Source organism: Cebidichthys violaceus, unplaced genomic scaffold, assembly GCF_023349555.1.
Source record: "Cebidichthys violaceus isolate CVI_PGR_0920_01 unplaced genomic scaffold, fCebVio1.0.p SCAF_6, whole genome shotgun sequence".
Lineage (NCBI taxonomy): Eukaryota > Metazoa > Chordata > Actinopteri > Perciformes > Stichaeidae > Cebidichthys > Cebidichthys violaceus.
Window position 1 is genome coordinate 669547 of NW_027176816.1, and position 16896 is coordinate 686442.

The window sequence follows — 16896 nt, forward strand, 5'->3', positions numbered from 1 at the left end:
AGCCCAATATGAGCCCACCCACTCAGAGCCCTGATTGGTCAGAGCTCACGTTATTTCATTGGCCAATCTAGCTGCCAATCAAAAGTGGTATAACAGTAAAAAAAAAAAAAAAAGGGTCTTCTCCGCCCACAATACTGCACCAGTGAAGTTTTTTTAAAACATGTAATGCAGCAAGAGTTTTCTTAAAATATTTATTGACTTTAATTGAGAATAAAGCAACCACATATTATCAAAAAGAACAGTGTTCACATATAACGTTTTAACTGAAAACAAAAAGAAAATAAAATCCCAAAACGTTTCATTTCCAGACCTGAGTGTCGCTAAAAACACCAAGACATGAAAAACATGAAACTTACTGTAGCTATTGGATTTTGCATTGTTAGGTTGCATGAGTGTCTTCCATTTATTTCTCACATATGGGTTTTATTTTGAAATGAGCGTCCTTTTTTTTTGTATGAATTTCTCACAACATAAAGTTGATACTTAAATTTGAAAATTTGTCCAGTTCAATTAAAACAATTTTCAAAAATGGCAATATATTGGACATCTAGTCTAATAGCCTACCCATTATACACGTAACACTGTCATTTGCATTGTAGGCTTACCTACCGAGATAAATATTCAGTGCATTTACCGTTTCCCTGTTACAACCAATAAACCTCTGCTGCCTGAGCAAAGAGCTGTAATCGTTTCAGCTTATCTTCCATATAATCATGGGAACAAAAATATATTACAATTGTATGGCTGATGATTTGTTGTACTGCATTACTGTGAACTGTCTAAAACAAATGTTTTTGAGGGAGGCTAAGGTCGGGCGGGTTATCCTTCAAACAGGAAGTAGAGGGTTCGATCCCCTGAGCCCCAAGTCGCTCCCTGGCCACTTTACAGCAGCCCACTGCTTCTGAAATGCTTAGGATGGGTTAAATACAGAGGTAATTGTTCATGTATGTACCTGTATGTCTAGAACGTTGAAGTTTTTTTAGGTTTTTTTTTTTAAGTTGAACTGATAAAAGAAAGCAGGTTAAGAGCAGTAATACTATACAATCAAAACCACATAAAGCTTAGTATGAATTAAATGTACAGATGATACCCGATACTTGCCAACAAGTAGCACCTCTTCCGCCATCTTTTAAAACAAATTCATCATAAATTCAATTAATTAGAGCAGGTGAGCACCAGCAGGAAACATGTTTTCTTTCTGGCAGTTTCAGGGCGCTGCGGTCAACACCCTTTGTGTGTTGTATATCTATACATTCTGCCTATTTGATCATACAAAGACTGGTCCTCCAGGTGAACATGTGTTAAATTACATGACAGAATTAAAAACTCACATTTCTTCTCTAGAGGGATTTTTTTTTTTTTGTTGGCAATTCCTTCATTGTGACCAGTGTGTGGATATGTTTGAACCCTTTGATAAAACCATAGATGATTATCCTTGGTATGAACTTTGTCCATTAGTGTAATAATTAGAGAACTGAATATGAATATTTTACAACCATTTAAAACAATGACTGCAACACGCAAAATCTAAAAACAAAAACAAAAAGTACAAGATTCCTTAATTTACATCTTTTTTTTGCAATTTTTCATAACAAAATGTAAAAAATATTTCATGTTTGTTTTCAACATTTTACAGTCTTTGTACAAGCTTACCAAATAATGAAAGAAATAAAATAGATAAAACACCAGGGATGGGCTCTCACATTTCTTTTAGGTTATGGCTGTTTTGGGGAAAAATAAAAAATAAAAAATAAAAAAAAAGATAAATATTGAAAAGATGGCTTTGGAGACATGCACACTTACACTAGCCTGTACAGTCTGGATGAAGAAATATCCCTCTGCCCTAAAGAACGAAGAGGGGGAACCTTAAAAAAAAGGTATAAAAGAGGGCTATGTTTTTTTGTTTTTTTTAAAAAGCATTCAATTAATAAATAACATACTATAAAAACATTATAAAAAGACAATCGGAAAGAAGACCTAACAGGTATGTGACGGAAATCTTTTAGTTTCCTCATAATTTCAAGACAACGACTTCCTCCGAAACAGTGATGCTAAAAATACCAGGTCCCATTATCACATTTCATTTGAGTTCAACAGAAGAGCAAACAAATATTATCTACACTTTCCTGTATTTTTTTTTTCCCCTCACATGTTGTAAGCTTTTAAAGCCACTCATTATTGCCCAAAAGATGTAAAAACAAAAAAAGTCGAATACTCATTTATCTCACCGGTACATTTCACTGCTGTCACACTGAAACCTATAAAAAAAATGTTGGGTGAGTTAAAAGAAAAAAGAAAAAAGAAAAAAACATGATACAATACTTTATGTAACAAGATGGATGCTGGGGATGTCAAGTACAATGTACACAATACGTCTTCCGATCAGGAACCTATTTGGGTAGCGGCGGCATTGGGGGAGGCGGTTCTGAAGGGAGGGGTGGGGGCCTCTGGTTGTTCCCTCTGGAGCCACCACTGTACCGGTACTCCCCATATTGGGATCTGTAGTTAAACATGGACGGCTGGGACGGCTGGACCCCCTGTGCGCTCAGAAGCGAGTTCAGCATTTCAAAAGTGTCCTGGTACTCGTTCGACTGGGCTCCCCCCGCTGCACCGTGTCCATTAGTGTCCGTCTTTTCGCCTTTGGAGTGGGGATAGCTCCCTTGGTGGTGGGGGAGACCCAGGGCGGGGAGAATGTCAGAGCCGTGTCCCAGAGTTTGCCCGGAGGAGGAAGACAGGGAGGGTAGCTGGTAGGGATTCCTAGAGGACTTGCTGACTTTCGAGGTGGGGTGAGTGGCCGCTGTGGGATCTTGGGAGTGCGTCCTCTTACGCGAAGCAGAAGAGGACGAAGAGCTCGTTCGAGACGAGTCGCTGGGGACTTTTTTGCTGCCTCCAACGGCCCCGCTAGAACTAGACGAATGTTTGTGTGAAGAGGAGAGTGAAGCGCCGGTAGAGGAGGAATGGTGGTGGTGGTGGTGATGATGGTGGTGGTTAGACCGTTCCCTGTGCTTGTCCCTGCTCTTGCCCTCCTCTCCTGAGCTCCCCCGTTGCTTCTCAGGCACCCGTATTCTAACTTTGATGTCCTGTTCCTGACCTCGGGCGCTGCCACTGTGCCCGCTGCCTCCTCCCCCAGCAAGGGGAAAGCGCATTTTGAGAGATGTCCTCTCATGCCTCTCCTTCTCCAGGGGGATTTTCAGAATGATGGGCGACGGGTTGGACACGTCAGACGAGGACGAGCTGGACTGCTGGTGATGCTGCTGCTTCTCCTTCCTCTGCTGCTGACCAATGAGAGCCTGGGCAGCATTGGCATAGTCCCTCTTTACGCTGGCCTCCATGTTCTCCAGCTTCCTCTTCTGGGCAGCCAGGACGTCTGCGTTCTTGGCCCGGTACTCACTCAGCGACACCTTAGCTGGAGCGTGAACCTCGTTGTTGGGCTGCTGCTGCTCAGATCCAGCCTGACCCTTTCCACTCCAAGTCGCAGCACTGCCAGGTTCACTCCTGTCCTTGTCTCCGGTGGATGAGGAAGAGGAGCCGGACGGTGGAGCCGAGAGGCTCATCAAGCCTGCCACGGTGCTCTCCGACGACGCCATGGAGATCATGCTCATCATGGTGTCCCTCTGGTCGCCCTCCTCCTGAACTTTTGGCTTGGCTTTTGGCGTCTGACCTCCAGCCTGGGAGACGAGAAAACAGAGCCTCGCGGGTTAAAGCCATTCAACGATAAATGTCCACACAACGCAGGATGTCTCCGTTGGTCGCAAAGGAGAAATGGAAAAAACAAAATATCTACCTTCCAGTTGCGAATCCGTTTCAACCGGCTGGGTGTTTTCTCCAGAATCTGCAGGAACTCGTGTGTGAGCTCTGAAAAGAGTTATGGAGAAGTGAAGACAAGATCAGCTGGAGGAAGTCAAAGAACTGATGTACGACTTGTAGTTCCTTTTCAGACACATACCATCCAGCAGCTCGAGGGTAACCGTGGGATCAACATACTCCCACCAGTGTTTGCCGTCTGTAGACACGGGGATCTCCCAGTTGGACCACTTGCAGGCGAGGTGGATGCACACACAGGCCACAACCGGCGGACTATACTGCAGGCAGAACGTGGTCAAGTGCAGACTACGTGGCAGGATACATCCCAGAAGGCAATAAAAAACAGAAAAAGGAAGAGAGAGAAAAGAGAGCAGACATATTGAGTTAGAGGATTGTACACAAAATACACAAAATATATGAAGCCATGCTGCAACATCATATAACAAAAAAGAAGCTAATATTTTACAGTGAACAGTGAATATACCTGTTAGTTGCCATAAAGTATGATGTTTGAGCCAGATCCTTACTCGCTGGAACAACAATAGAGCAAAAAAACACACTTAAAACCTGCGATTTAACAACGCAGCATGCACACTTCCCATCATGCTGAAAACATACAAAACACAAGTTCGCAAAATTGAAGAGTTGATGCTCACCTCTGACAAGCTGAGTGCACTTGACAACATGAGTATGAGGATGGTCAATGGTGATTTCAAAAGCTGTAATTAAAAAAAAAAAAGGACAAAAAGAGACAAAGCTCGATAAATGAAATGCAGAAGTCAAACTAACATATGCACCACACAGATTTCAATCATTTAAGTCCCTGAAAACCAGAAAATGAATGCTGTTATACCAAACTACGTGTTGCAGAGATTAACTTGTAATATAACTTTGGATGGGGTCTCCCAATAATAACCTGGACGACATGAAAACAGATGAATGTGAAAAAATATTAAAAGGCATGCCGATACACGTCTTGATTCCCAACTTTGTTGCGTGACACTGAGTCTTGTTTAACAAAAAAAATAAAAAATAAAAACACAATTTGGTGTATTTAATTAAAACCAGTTATCTTCTTCAACTGCCTACAAGCTTGAAAACATGGGAAAAGATTAAATCAGTGAGAAAACATACTAAAAAGCCATCGTTAAGGAGATTTTTCACATTGTCCTCAACAACAAATGGCTTTTAAAAAAAAATGAAAAAAAAGGGGGGGAAATGTAAAAAGTTATGGACATAATAGAAACAAAAGCAGAAACACTGTAATGCAACAGTGGGTGAGTGCTGCTAACATTAAGCGTTTATGTCTCTGTCCTGTGCTGCTAACGTGGGCTTTCTGTGGACAAAAGTGAAACAGGTTAGCACTACTTTTTATAGTTACATGTGTTCCAGGAGGGAAATCAAGGGACCCAGTTTTTCCTTTCCCAACTTACCCAAGGTCTGAAGTATTATGCTCTCAAGAATGACCAGGTCTTGGGCTTGTTGCAGGTAGGCCTGAGGTTGAGGAGACAGGCACGTTACTCACTGGGAGGCCTCCATCCATTGTCAAACACATTAAACCCCACCTTTCCCGTGGAGCTGACGGAGCCTCACAGATTAAAAGCTTAACAGTGAGTACATACGCTTTACTACTAAACATCACATAACCTGGCTCTCACTGAAAACCTACAAAGACACTTGGATACATTTTTTTTTTGTGTTTTGCTTTCTTGACCCATGTATCAAGAAGAAACACCACCTGAGGTAGGGGTGGGGGGGGGGCGATCCGGCCAAAAAAAAAAAAAAATGAATATCACAATGTCCATTTACACCATCGCATTACTGCTTAAGACACTAAATCAGGTTTCAAAGAGGCGATTAAAACCTGAAATTTATCAACACAAGCCAAAATAAAACATCATGAAAATAACACTCAAAACAAAGAAGCAAAAATATCACAAAACAATACTCAGCAAAAATGTAAACAACACAATATTCTGTAAACCTCACACTGGTAAATAAGTTGTGAAAATAACAATATTGGACGTCAGCATTGGGAAAATATTTGCAGCCTGGCAGCTCAAACCTGTGATCTGAAATTTGAAATCCAACATTGTGAACAGCAGCATATCCTTTGCTTAATACGTCTCAGTTATCTGCTGCTTCGGTCGTGTTTATTTAACGGCTCATGAGCTTCAGTCAACGGTGACGGCTTTTGTTCTTGTTCGGTGTGATGAGCTGATGTCTGCATATTATTTCAGGGTTCTTTCTTTTAAGGCGATTGAATAAGTTGCGTCATCTCTAGAAGAGCCCACCGTTGCTCGACAATATTTACAGACAGCGTTGGCTTGGGAAATATCTGACGCTGCGTAACCAAAGCGTTCCTATACAACTGACATGGAGTTCTTTTTCGGCACAAGCTCCTCATCCGCCATCACCTGACCCACGAGATGGTTCGTTACACAGAACCATCTGAGAAGCCGTCATTGGACACCGATTGGAACAAGGCAGGCACTTTCAAAAAAAAAAAAAATACTTGGCAAGTGATTGGATACACCATCTGTCAATCAAACTCTTACTGAAGCGAGTCGGGAGATGAGCATAAACATCTTTTCCGCCGAGAAAAGCCTTCAGTACCGTTCTTTCAATGAAGAAAAACTTTCCAGCTCTGATATAACCGATACTATTGCAGCATCTACACCTCTTTAGGAGCCGCCATTGTTGTTTGGAACGAACAGTCACCTCTCCGTCACGCACACAACTAAACCACACCCATAGCTGCCATTAGCTCCTCACAGGACACCGATTAGTCCGTGCTCTGGCCTGCCGGATCAAACTTATTTCTTGAATTTTCTTGTGACGTCTAGTGACGATAATCCAGCTCCCTATAAGGTTACATCCGCCATGCCGGTAGCTAGAAGTTATGTTGCATTGCTTGCAATACACCACCCAAGGAAGAGCCACATCCAATCAGCACAGGCATCTATTTAGCAGCATCACTCTACGGGTTTGTTCACATAGCGCTGGTCCACTGGTCAATGAGATTATGTGAAGTTTGAGATAAAGATGTAAGACATTAAAATACCACAATCTCTGGGATTCGCTTTGAAAGTAGATTGTGGACACCTTCAAGTAGCTAGCTTCAAGTGACCTAAAGTGGCTCATAACAAAACACCAAGTCAAGTTATCGTACCCAGTTTGAATCCAATGTGAAAACCAAGAATTAAGAAGAAAACTCAGCGGTTAACTTATTGCCAAAATACATTCCATATAACAGCATCAGCACTGAAGCTGCAATTAGAAAAAAAAACAGCAAAAATAATCAGTCAAATGAATAAAGCAACATTAATCTTCACAAATTCTACTGACTGAAATAATACATTCCCTTTAAGCCGTAGTGTTGTAGAGATGAAACCTCTACCCCATCAGGTAAGCTCAGGAGGAGACAAGAGCACAATTGCAGGCAATTTTGACTACAGCCCAACACTTACATCACTGCGTACATCTGGTGAAGGATCCTGAGGATTGAGGCATGCATGGGCCACCTTGATAACATGTTCCAGCTTTCGGGGCTGCTCCTCGACCTTTGCAGCTAGGAAGAGTGCTGCAGGAGAAATGACCTGTTGAGGGGAAAACAAAAAAGAAGAGTTCATGAGTTGATTGAACATTAGGTACAGACAGCTGTATGCGGGACTTCTGGCGACATCGATACTTACATTTCTGTGAAATCTGGTGAATGACTGGACCATGTAGAATCGATGCATGTACACGATGGCTGTGTTTATTGTGAGTTGGGACCTGATACATGGAAGTTAAGGACAAAGTAGCAAACAGTACTAACAGATCGCAACATCTGCATTATTGTATATCTTGTACATGACATGGGATCGTTGGTCTGTATGTTAAATGTCATGACTGAAATAGGTTTGATTCAGCTCATGACTTACTAAAACTAAATATCACATCAGAAACAAACAGAAGCCATAGCTAGCTTCGGATTTTAGCCGGAAGCCTCTCATTTAACAAATAAAAGGGTTGGCTTAATAGATAAAATATGTAAACACGTAAACACACGAAAACACAATGTTTCGAAAGATTGTTGTTCCCCTATAGCTACGTCTTTTCTTCACGAACATTCACAGTAAGAGGTGAAGCTAATGCTAACGTCCTGAAGGCCTGCAGACCACACAGGCCTTCGTGGCTCCGGTTTATTTAGCCCACTACGCCGCTCTTAGATACAGCTAACAAACTAACCACCGCGTGAAACACGTGGGAAACATAAAACACAACCAAATAGCCTTCGAACTAAACACAATAACAAAACACAAGTCGTAGCTCTTTGCCCAACCGGCGTCACGAGAAGCTAAACTTCGCTAGCTAACAAGCTAATGTTGGCTAGGTAGCAAGTCGTCCCTCGACAAAAGATACACATTGAGCCGCTGTCCCATGTCCTGCAGCAGGTTGGCCGCCTGTTGTCTGTAGGACAGCTCCTTGTCCGGATCAAGTCCAGCTCTCCGAGATGGGCTGTTGTCGATCTGTTGTCGGGTGTAGTACCATTTGTTATTACAGCTTGCAGGGAGAGAACGAAACGAAGCCGCCATCACTGAGAAGGACGATAGTTTAAAATTTCTGCGCGTCACAGGAACCTACGTCACACTGGGTAGTAACATTGGTGTAATTCCCTTAAAGACCAGCAGGGGTCACTGGGTAGTACCATTGGTGTAATTACCTTAAAGACCAGCAGAGGTCACTGGGTAGTAACGTTGATGTAATTCTATAAATGACCAGCAGGGGTCATACATACATACACACACATATATAGCTTTGTTTGTCTTTTTCTGTGTATGTACATTGACTAACCAGAGTCAAATTCCTTCTGTGTGTACAGATACTTCATCAATCAAGCTGATTTTGATTTATTTATCCCTGGGGGAGAATTCTCATGTCACAGCAGCATTACACGAATGAAACCACACTGAACACGAATAGAGCAAAGAAACCATTATCAAAAATACAAGTACCAAAAGTGAAAAGTGAAAAAAAAAGTATGGCCTTGCATGCACACAACGTGCACATTGCTGTAAGGTGTGCACAATGAGTTTGTTAAAAAGATGCATTGCAGTTTGCCAGAGTAACAGAGAATGCTGGATCACCATGGGGGACATGAGTCTTTGCCAGAAGACGCTCTTCTTCTCTAACAGCATGCGGTGGATGGGGGGGGGGGACCTTGTTCAGGATGCAAACCAACTTGGACAGCATCCTTTTCTCCGTGACCTCCTTCAGAGAGTCCAGCTCAACTGTCAAATTCTAACAGATGTCTATGCAAAATGTTAATAAATGAAACGTAACAGTAGATTCAAAACATGCGGCACTTTAGCATCCAATTAAGAATATATTCACATTGTTTAATTGGCTGAACCCTTTGTTTTAATTTTTCATGAACCCAGCCATAATTCTCTTATGTCAATATATAATAATATCAAATACAAATTTAACCATGAAGTCACAAAATTAAGAAAGGATGACTTAACACTCCCATTAAACAACCTACTAAGTTCATCAGTTATTACCTAAACTACTACTTTTCTTTGTTGATGAATACAATCAAAAGCTTTCATTTGTTTTGTACTTTTATTGTGACACTGAAACAACTTTCAGATTTATATGAATTCATGAGACATTTATCACACTTGCATGGGTATAAAGACACACATACCGTAGATTTAAAAAAATAAAAATAAACAGGAGTCAAGTGAAGCAGATATCCAAAAGTTGAAAACAATTTATTTTAAAATCACAAAATGTTATAAAATGGACAGATAACTGAAGCAGTGCACCCGTGGATTTCCAAAGAGAAAACACAAAAATAATATGCCTTCTGAAAAATCAAAAGTACAATTAAATACATATCGTCAATACAAATAAGTGAGTTAAAATGTTTGAATGAATTCTTAGAAAAAGGTTTGTTTAATTTCATTACTTACATTGAACTAGTATAAAGGATTCACCTTGTACTCTTTGAACTACCATAAACTAGATCATTTTGCTGTTAGAATTGACTTTTTTTATTCTTTGATGGAATCTATTACACATTTTCTATTTCCAGCGACCAAAAGTTAAAATTGTCCTTGTTGCATGATGATGATGATGATGATGATGATGAGGACACGTTTAGACACCGGCTTGGTTTTTAGCTCCTGCATACTGCAGGCGTTGATACAGTTTGAGTTTAGTTTCTATTTGTTGTCTCAATCACTGGTTTCTGACCGGCTCGTCTTTACGATGCTTTGCTACAACTATTCAAAGTAACACGCTCACAATAAAAGCTCCGAACACGTTCCAGTCTAGATTTAAGACGGCTTTCATCAAGCACTGACCGTCACACCGCTTCCTACAGCCGCTTCACAGTAAATGCATTTTTCCCTGCTTCAACTTTTGCTCACATTTTCGGTTTGATTTTGTGAAATTTCGAGTGATTTAATGCACCATTATGATTTAAGAGTATATTGTAAGGAATCAGTAATCATCCCTCACAAACAGGCTTTTACTGTGAAGCTGTTTGACTGGTTGCTGGATAAAGACTTGATAAATGGACTTCATTGCAGCTCAGAGAAAGCAGTGAACAGTGTGTTTAGTAGAGAGGGGGAGAAACAAAACCTCTACGAGTCAACACTGGCCACATGTAAACACACCTGTAATTAATGCTTAATTAAGTAAAAAGAACGGAAATTCAAAATGACATGATCGAAGGCCTCTAAGGACTGAGAAAATGGTGGTTTGTATTAAATGGTTTCCTAGTTTACATGATCCACTGACGTTGAGGCGTAGTAAATAATTGAGGGCGTCTTTTTATCATTTTGTTTTCCAAACCGTTTAATGACACAAACTCACAAATGTATCCTTGCATTTAATTATACCTTTGATTTACAGGAATCCTATCAGTGACGCGTGTCGTCTTCAGGGATTTCTGCTGTGCAGAAATGAAAATGCTTTACAAAAAAGAAAAAAAAAGAAAAATCATAGCCTCTAAAACATTATTCACACTTTTCCAAATCTTTCAGCACGCTTCATTTTCTTTGCCTGTAGAAAAAGATAAAAAGAAAACCTCGACATTAAAACCCGATCGCTCCTTTCTCATTCCCTCTGGTGTGTTTGCATGTAGTGAACTTCAGTGTAAAAATAGAAATGACCACAATTGTGTTAAACAATAATAAAAACGCTAAAAAAAAAAAACACCACACACCTCAACTTCGGCTGAAACGGGACCTGCTGAGGCCCCAAATCTCTCCTTTCTCTTCTTCAGCTTCTCATCCTCTTCAATCTGAAAACAACAACAACAACAACAACATTTTAAAACCAAAGCTATGACTCCAAAAAACAATGTCACCATAAGAATATAAATATGAAGCTCACAGTAGGGCTGGGCGTTAAAAACAATATGATCATTTATCGTTCTTCAATGAATCATATTATGATGAAATCATATATCGAGATATTGTGATAAAAAATAATGTCGAAATTGATAATAACTAACAAAAATTTCTACAAAATTCAGATTATTTTGCACTTAAGTTCTTAACTAAATGAGAAAATACTCAATTCTTTTCATCTGTCGAGTATTTAATTAACACAAGAGTATACGAACCCGTGTGGTTATTATATATAGACCATTTACTTGTTGAATCACCAGAAAGCATGCAGTATTGTGATACATAATCAACGTGATCGTGGTCTCACAGCTCACAGTCACCTTTTGTGAAACGGAGGAAACGTTGATGCCAAACCGCTCCGCTCTCTTCTTCAGCTGATCGACGTTCACCTTCATGAGGCACAAACAAACAAACTCAATTAATATCGTCTCATCAACCGGAGGGATTTAAGAAATGCGTAAAGTAAACGATGCAACACTTACAGGAGCTTTACTGTTCGCAACGGCACCTGTTTGAGAGACAGATCATGAAAACAGTGTGGCGGGAAGCAGCAGGTACAAACCAGTGAGACCTCTCACTTTGTGAAAAACACAGTAACACTACATGCTGACTAAGCACTATTAAGTTAATGCGTTTGGAGGCTGGGATTTGAGATGCTAGTATTTTCTGAGAATTTTAAAAGACAAAACTAAAAAAGTGAAGTCAGTAGAGAGCAGATCTTCGTCTGCAACGACCACAAGTGTGATGTTTGAATGAATGAATAAATGAAAACAAACCACAAGCATCCGTCTACACAGCAAGCGCATCAGACGGGTTTTTAAGTTGCAAATCTCACGTAACAGATACGCTTCCATTATAATCATCTCTGTGCAACTAAACTACAGTTCACTGTTTAACGCTTCCTCTGAACAGAAACCGTCAGTCCTGCTGTGCGTTTAGTTCCATTAGCTGCATTAGCCCCGTTAGCTTGCTGCCCAGAAATCAAACTTCACTTATGGTGAGAAATCTCGAACAAAGACTGATTTCTTCCTGGTAAGTAAGACTTTTTAAATCCCAGGAAACAGTTCAAAAACACGTTGATAGAAAGCCAGTTAAGTGAAAGAGTAAAGACGACAGACCTGGAGTGGGATTGGAGTTCTCGGTGGATTCACCGAACCTGAAGAAAAAGGAGCTTAATCAACTCAACATGGCATACAGAACATTTACTGTTAAGTAGAAATCGAGTTTATGGCAACTCGGCTATTATTCTCACAGTTTAGGCAACATTTCTCTAAAAGTAATGATAACAGTGGAGTATTATGTGTAGGACATAAAGCTTTATGTAAGTGTACAGGTTCACTCTGCTGGTTATAGGAGTCAAATGGTCATACTGTAGAATATGTACACGTAGCATTTTAACAAAAGCATAGATTTTTCTTCTGCCACTGAATGTGCTGCACTTCCTCTATTTGTTCTGGACGTTTCCCGGAGAAGCTTTGGACTTTAGTCACTTTAAATCTTTTAAAACAAATATAAAGCGAAGTTTTGGAGCTAAAGTTTTGATTTCTTTCAAGCGTATTTCTGTTCAATAGAAGAGAGGTTGTCAGGGAATGAGTGTTCTGTTGACACCATGATGGCTAGTGATCGTTCACAGTACTACACATTACTGATGCCCTGTGAAGGCTTTGTTTCTGTACAATTACTGCATGCGAGGCTCTTTTCAGGTTGTATTTAACACCGGTCCGATCAATTAACGTTATCATTACCCAAAACTACAAAAATCAAACTGCAATAAGCAGGAAGCGCCTTTAAAAAGGATCCTGGTTAAGGCTTACCTTGCGGCACGTATGGCCTTTTTGCTCTCGGCTGTTGCAGGAATGTTGAAACGCTCCGCCCTCTTCTGTAGTCTCTGCTCAACAAAAGGTCACATTCAGAGTCACGACACAAGCTGTCGGTGAAGTGTCGGTTCTGCTGATCAATGTTTGCGAAGGAATAATGAATCCATGTTTTATTATCAGTTCTAAGGTTTTACACCCTCAAGCACAAGATATCACTTACACACACAGGACATTGATTTTAATATTGAAATATGCAGATTGAAGGCTTCTAGTTGGATTAGTAGCGCTTGCAAACATGTCATACGTACTTCACCGGAAGATGATGGAGGAGCTATTTTCACCACCTTCTTATCAGCAGGTCTGAAAGAAGATATAGAGAAGAGAGATGACCACAAAACTGATTAGTGGTGAAAAGTGAAGACCCTTTATGTTGGTGGCTCTGAGGCGGTTTTCAGGTGACGCTGCAGAGCAGACAGCTGGTGATCTGAGACTACACCCACACCATAAAATATTCCCCAACTTTAAGCCTTGACATAATTTCAACAGGTAGGTTATATGAAATGTAAACCCCCATATGGTTGTCATAAACGTGGAGATTAGCTATAGAGACCACAACTGCTTTAGTACCAGGCTGTAAACGTGTCTATTTCTGCTGTGGTTTGGTATTTTAACATGAGGGTCTATGGGGATCGACTTGCTTTTGGAGCCTCAAGTAGCCTTTTCAATAAACGCAGATTTTTGGCTCATAGATAAACAATACGTTCCAAAATCAAAAGGAAAGGTGCAACATTTTGGGAAATATGCTTCTTTTGTTTGTTGTAGACTAGATGAGAATGAACTTACGGCTCATGCTCATCCTCAGTAGACTCGGAAATCTTCTCTTCTTTTACATCGTTGGCGATCTCAACTTTATCTAAGTCCTAAAAAGGAAAACAGAAGCATCCATCACTAGTTCACAAAACGCTCTGATGAGGTGTGAGAGAGCAAGTGAAAGCATCAACAATCACACTACCTCTGTATCCTCTGCCAGCACGTCGTCCACGTCCACATCTTCCTCTGTTGTTTTGAGTACAGGAGAAAGAAATGTTACACCACCAGAGAGCAGAAAGAAAGCGGGTCAGACGGAGAGATCAGTGCTTTTAAATCTATAAAAAAGGACAACGAACGAGACACGGTCTCACTACATATCAGGACCCGACAGCATCTCACATCAGAGCTGCACATAGACACGACTCATCACAACCTGATCCATTTCATGCGTTTCTGATTACAGTCTATCCAACCATTCGCATACTTTATCTATATATAATGTATGAATGTGTTGTCGTCTCACCGTGCTCCTCCAGATAGGATTGCAGGCGAGCGATGAGCTCTCCTTTGTTTCCCTTGGTGTCCAGACCTCGGGCCTCACACTCCTGCCTCAGCTCAGCAAGCTAAAGCAACAAGAGGAACACAAACAGCTCTTTTACTACAACAAGTAACATTTAACGGCCTCGCTGTGGAAATAAAACTGGTCGTAGGGACATCCACTGTAACCCGCAGTACTCGAGTACAGTGGTGGATTGGTGAATTTTAGCTATTTAATATATTTTAAGTATGAATAATATCTCTTAAAGAGAGTAAATGTTAAATATTGACCTGAAAAGTAACTCGTAACAGATGTAAATGTAAATAATATTGCTATCTGAAATGTAGTAGAGTCAGAGTGAAACTTAAAAAGGAAACACTCGAGTAAAATAAAAAAGTATCTAAACTGTAGTGATACTTTCCACCACTGCTCGTGAGTAGGAAGTGGTTTAGCATCCACGCCATTGTAGGTTTATAGAAGGCGTGTGGTTTTGCACACGGCTCGTGAACTGGACAACACGAAGAAACATACGATAATAAACATGAATAGCATTAATTAACGTGATATGACCGATGGAGGTCAAACACACACTAACACGATGTTAAGTTAGCTAATTTAAATGGACCCGCGACATATATGGCGGGACACTTTACGTCTAACATCGGGGGCAACATTTACAGTTCTAATTAAACGTTACAATATAAGTGAACTTCCCCGGCGGCGTATTAACCGCTGCGTTAGCTTTTAAACAGTATATTTGTACGGTTGACTCGTTTCGCTTCGCGTCTGAATGAACAACGTGAACACACGCCGGTTGTTAGCCTCCACTCACGACGGACACAGTTAACGCTTCAAACCGCTCTTTAACTTCGCTCTGCGGTAACTTATCACACCTAACAACGGTTACAACACGATATTTACTAATAACAGCACCTTCTGTGAGATATCAATACGTTTTTACGGCATTACCAACCTTCAGTTTCTGCAACTCTATGACTTCGGCCATCTTTCTTTGTTGATGTATTACTTCCTCCAATCAAACTGGAGCGGCTCTACTTCTGAACACCTCCGCGCTCACTCGCTGTAGTTCACAGCGCCGCTTGGTGGCCGGACGGATGAACTGCAGGCCAGTGTATAAGCCGGTTTTCTCAACCTAAAAGTATTTAATTGCGATAAAAGTACTAATACAGCAATTAAAAAACATATTCCATCACAGTAAGTAAAGTTAGTTAGTTAGTTTAATTGCATTTTCTGTGTCATGTCAAATATCAAGACACCACCATTGTAAAGTATGTATATGTATACATGTATAAAGTACATATATTTTTCAAATATCATATTTGAAATGATGATTGTATGTAAATGATTTGTACACTGATGAAGAACTGCTACAAATCTACAGTTCATCTTGATAAAGAGCGTTTTGTTTGTCTCTCCCAGGCTTTCTCCAGGTAACTAGAAGATCTAAATGTTTCAGCTCATCGCACTTTATACAAAGTAAACACAGATTCTCTTAACATACAAATGTTGAGCTTTTCGTTATTAAGAAATACCAAACCCAAAGTTATACACAATGTGTACGCATCTATCAACCAAGAGCCATTGTTATCCCACAGGCTCTGAATATCTTTCTTCTCGGCTTATTTTATTTCATGTAACCGATTCCATAGCTGGGATAAACATTACAAGTCATTTACTACTTACACACTTCCCTTACTACTACCACACTATACACTTACCTGTACTATATACTGTATGCTTCCACATAACCATACATGTTTATTTTTATACTACTGTCTGGTGTACAGACCTTATCATACCTCCAGCTGTTTATTCTGTATCTAATGTCTCACTATTGCTATCAACTGTAATGGCTGCACATTATCACACTGTTCACACGTTTATATATTTGCATGTTCATATGTACACCTTACTGTTTATGTACATACAGTATTCTGCACTTTACTGCTTTTTCAACTTCTGGGTAGATGCTCAACTGCATGTCGCTGCCTCGGTACATATAGTCTGTGCAATGACCATGCATTGAGCGTGGTCAACATGCTAATCTCAATATGATACTATTTCTACATCAGTGAATAAGCAGCATAAGCTGACCACGGTGCAGCTAGTTCATCTATTTATTGGTGAAAGATTGGACACTTTTTTAACTCAAAAACAGTTATTGAAATGAAACCATCTCAGAAGTTTTGAAGAGAACTATCAAGAGGCCCCCACTGGACATTGCTTTTGTGTGTCACGGGTCGAAATGATTCAGGAAACAAGTGGAACAAAAGCAAAGTTGTCCTAAAATCCACAAATGAAAGCCTAAGTAGGTTTATCATTCCAGTTTTTAAACTAATTTCGAGAAGGAGATGAAGCCTCAGAGGCCTGTTTGTGTTCCTGAAGATATGAGCGTGGTCTCAATCTTCATAACTCTACTTATTTCTGTTTATTTGTTCTCTACCCTCTGTATGCCATGACCAACCTCACAGGCTGATCAAACGGTTCACTAGAAGCT

At 40.3% G+C, this 16896-nt stretch overlaps 2 protein-coding genes across 4 annotated transcripts; both read right to left on the bottom strand.

Moving 5' to 3' along the window:
* Positions 1-183: 183 nt before the first annotated feature.
* Positions 184-8388, bottom strand: ccnt1 (cyclin T1). 3 transcript variants are annotated; one of them, XM_068733037.1, is made up of 9 exons: positions 8212-8388; positions 7500-7581; positions 7275-7403; positions 5238-5298; positions 4461-4523; positions 4289-4334; positions 3947-4110; positions 3785-3855; positions 184-3668 (listed from the first exon to the last, which is right to left on the bottom strand). In XM_068733037.1, the coding sequence occupies exons 1-9, from the start codon at positions 8382-8384 to the stop codon at positions 2391-2393; spliced, it is 2067 nt and encodes a 688-aa protein (XP_068589138.1). In that variant the 5' UTR covers positions 8385-8388; the 3' UTR covers positions 184-2390. The 3 variants fall into 3 exon arrangements, with proteins under 3 accessions (XP_068589138.1, XP_068589137.1, XP_068589136.1); XM_068733036.1 differs by having other exon boundaries at positions 4289-4343; XM_068733035.1 differs by having other exon boundaries at positions 4289-4523.
* A 1159-nt stretch (positions 8389-9547) lies between these two features.
* Positions 9548-15441, bottom strand: sarnp (SAP domain containing ribonucleoprotein). The gene is made up of 11 exons (XM_068733517.1): positions 15352-15441; positions 14364-14463; positions 14043-14086; positions 13874-13950; positions 13339-13390; positions 13028-13101; positions 12332-12369; positions 11696-11721; positions 11534-11602; positions 11027-11104; positions 9548-10863 (listed from the first exon to the last, which is right to left on the bottom strand). The coding sequence occupies exons 1-11, from the start codon at positions 15382-15384 to the stop codon at positions 10822-10824; spliced, it is 633 nt and encodes a 210-aa protein (XP_068589618.1). The 5' UTR covers positions 15385-15441; the 3' UTR covers positions 9548-10821.
* Positions 15442-16896: the final 1455 nt, after the last annotated feature.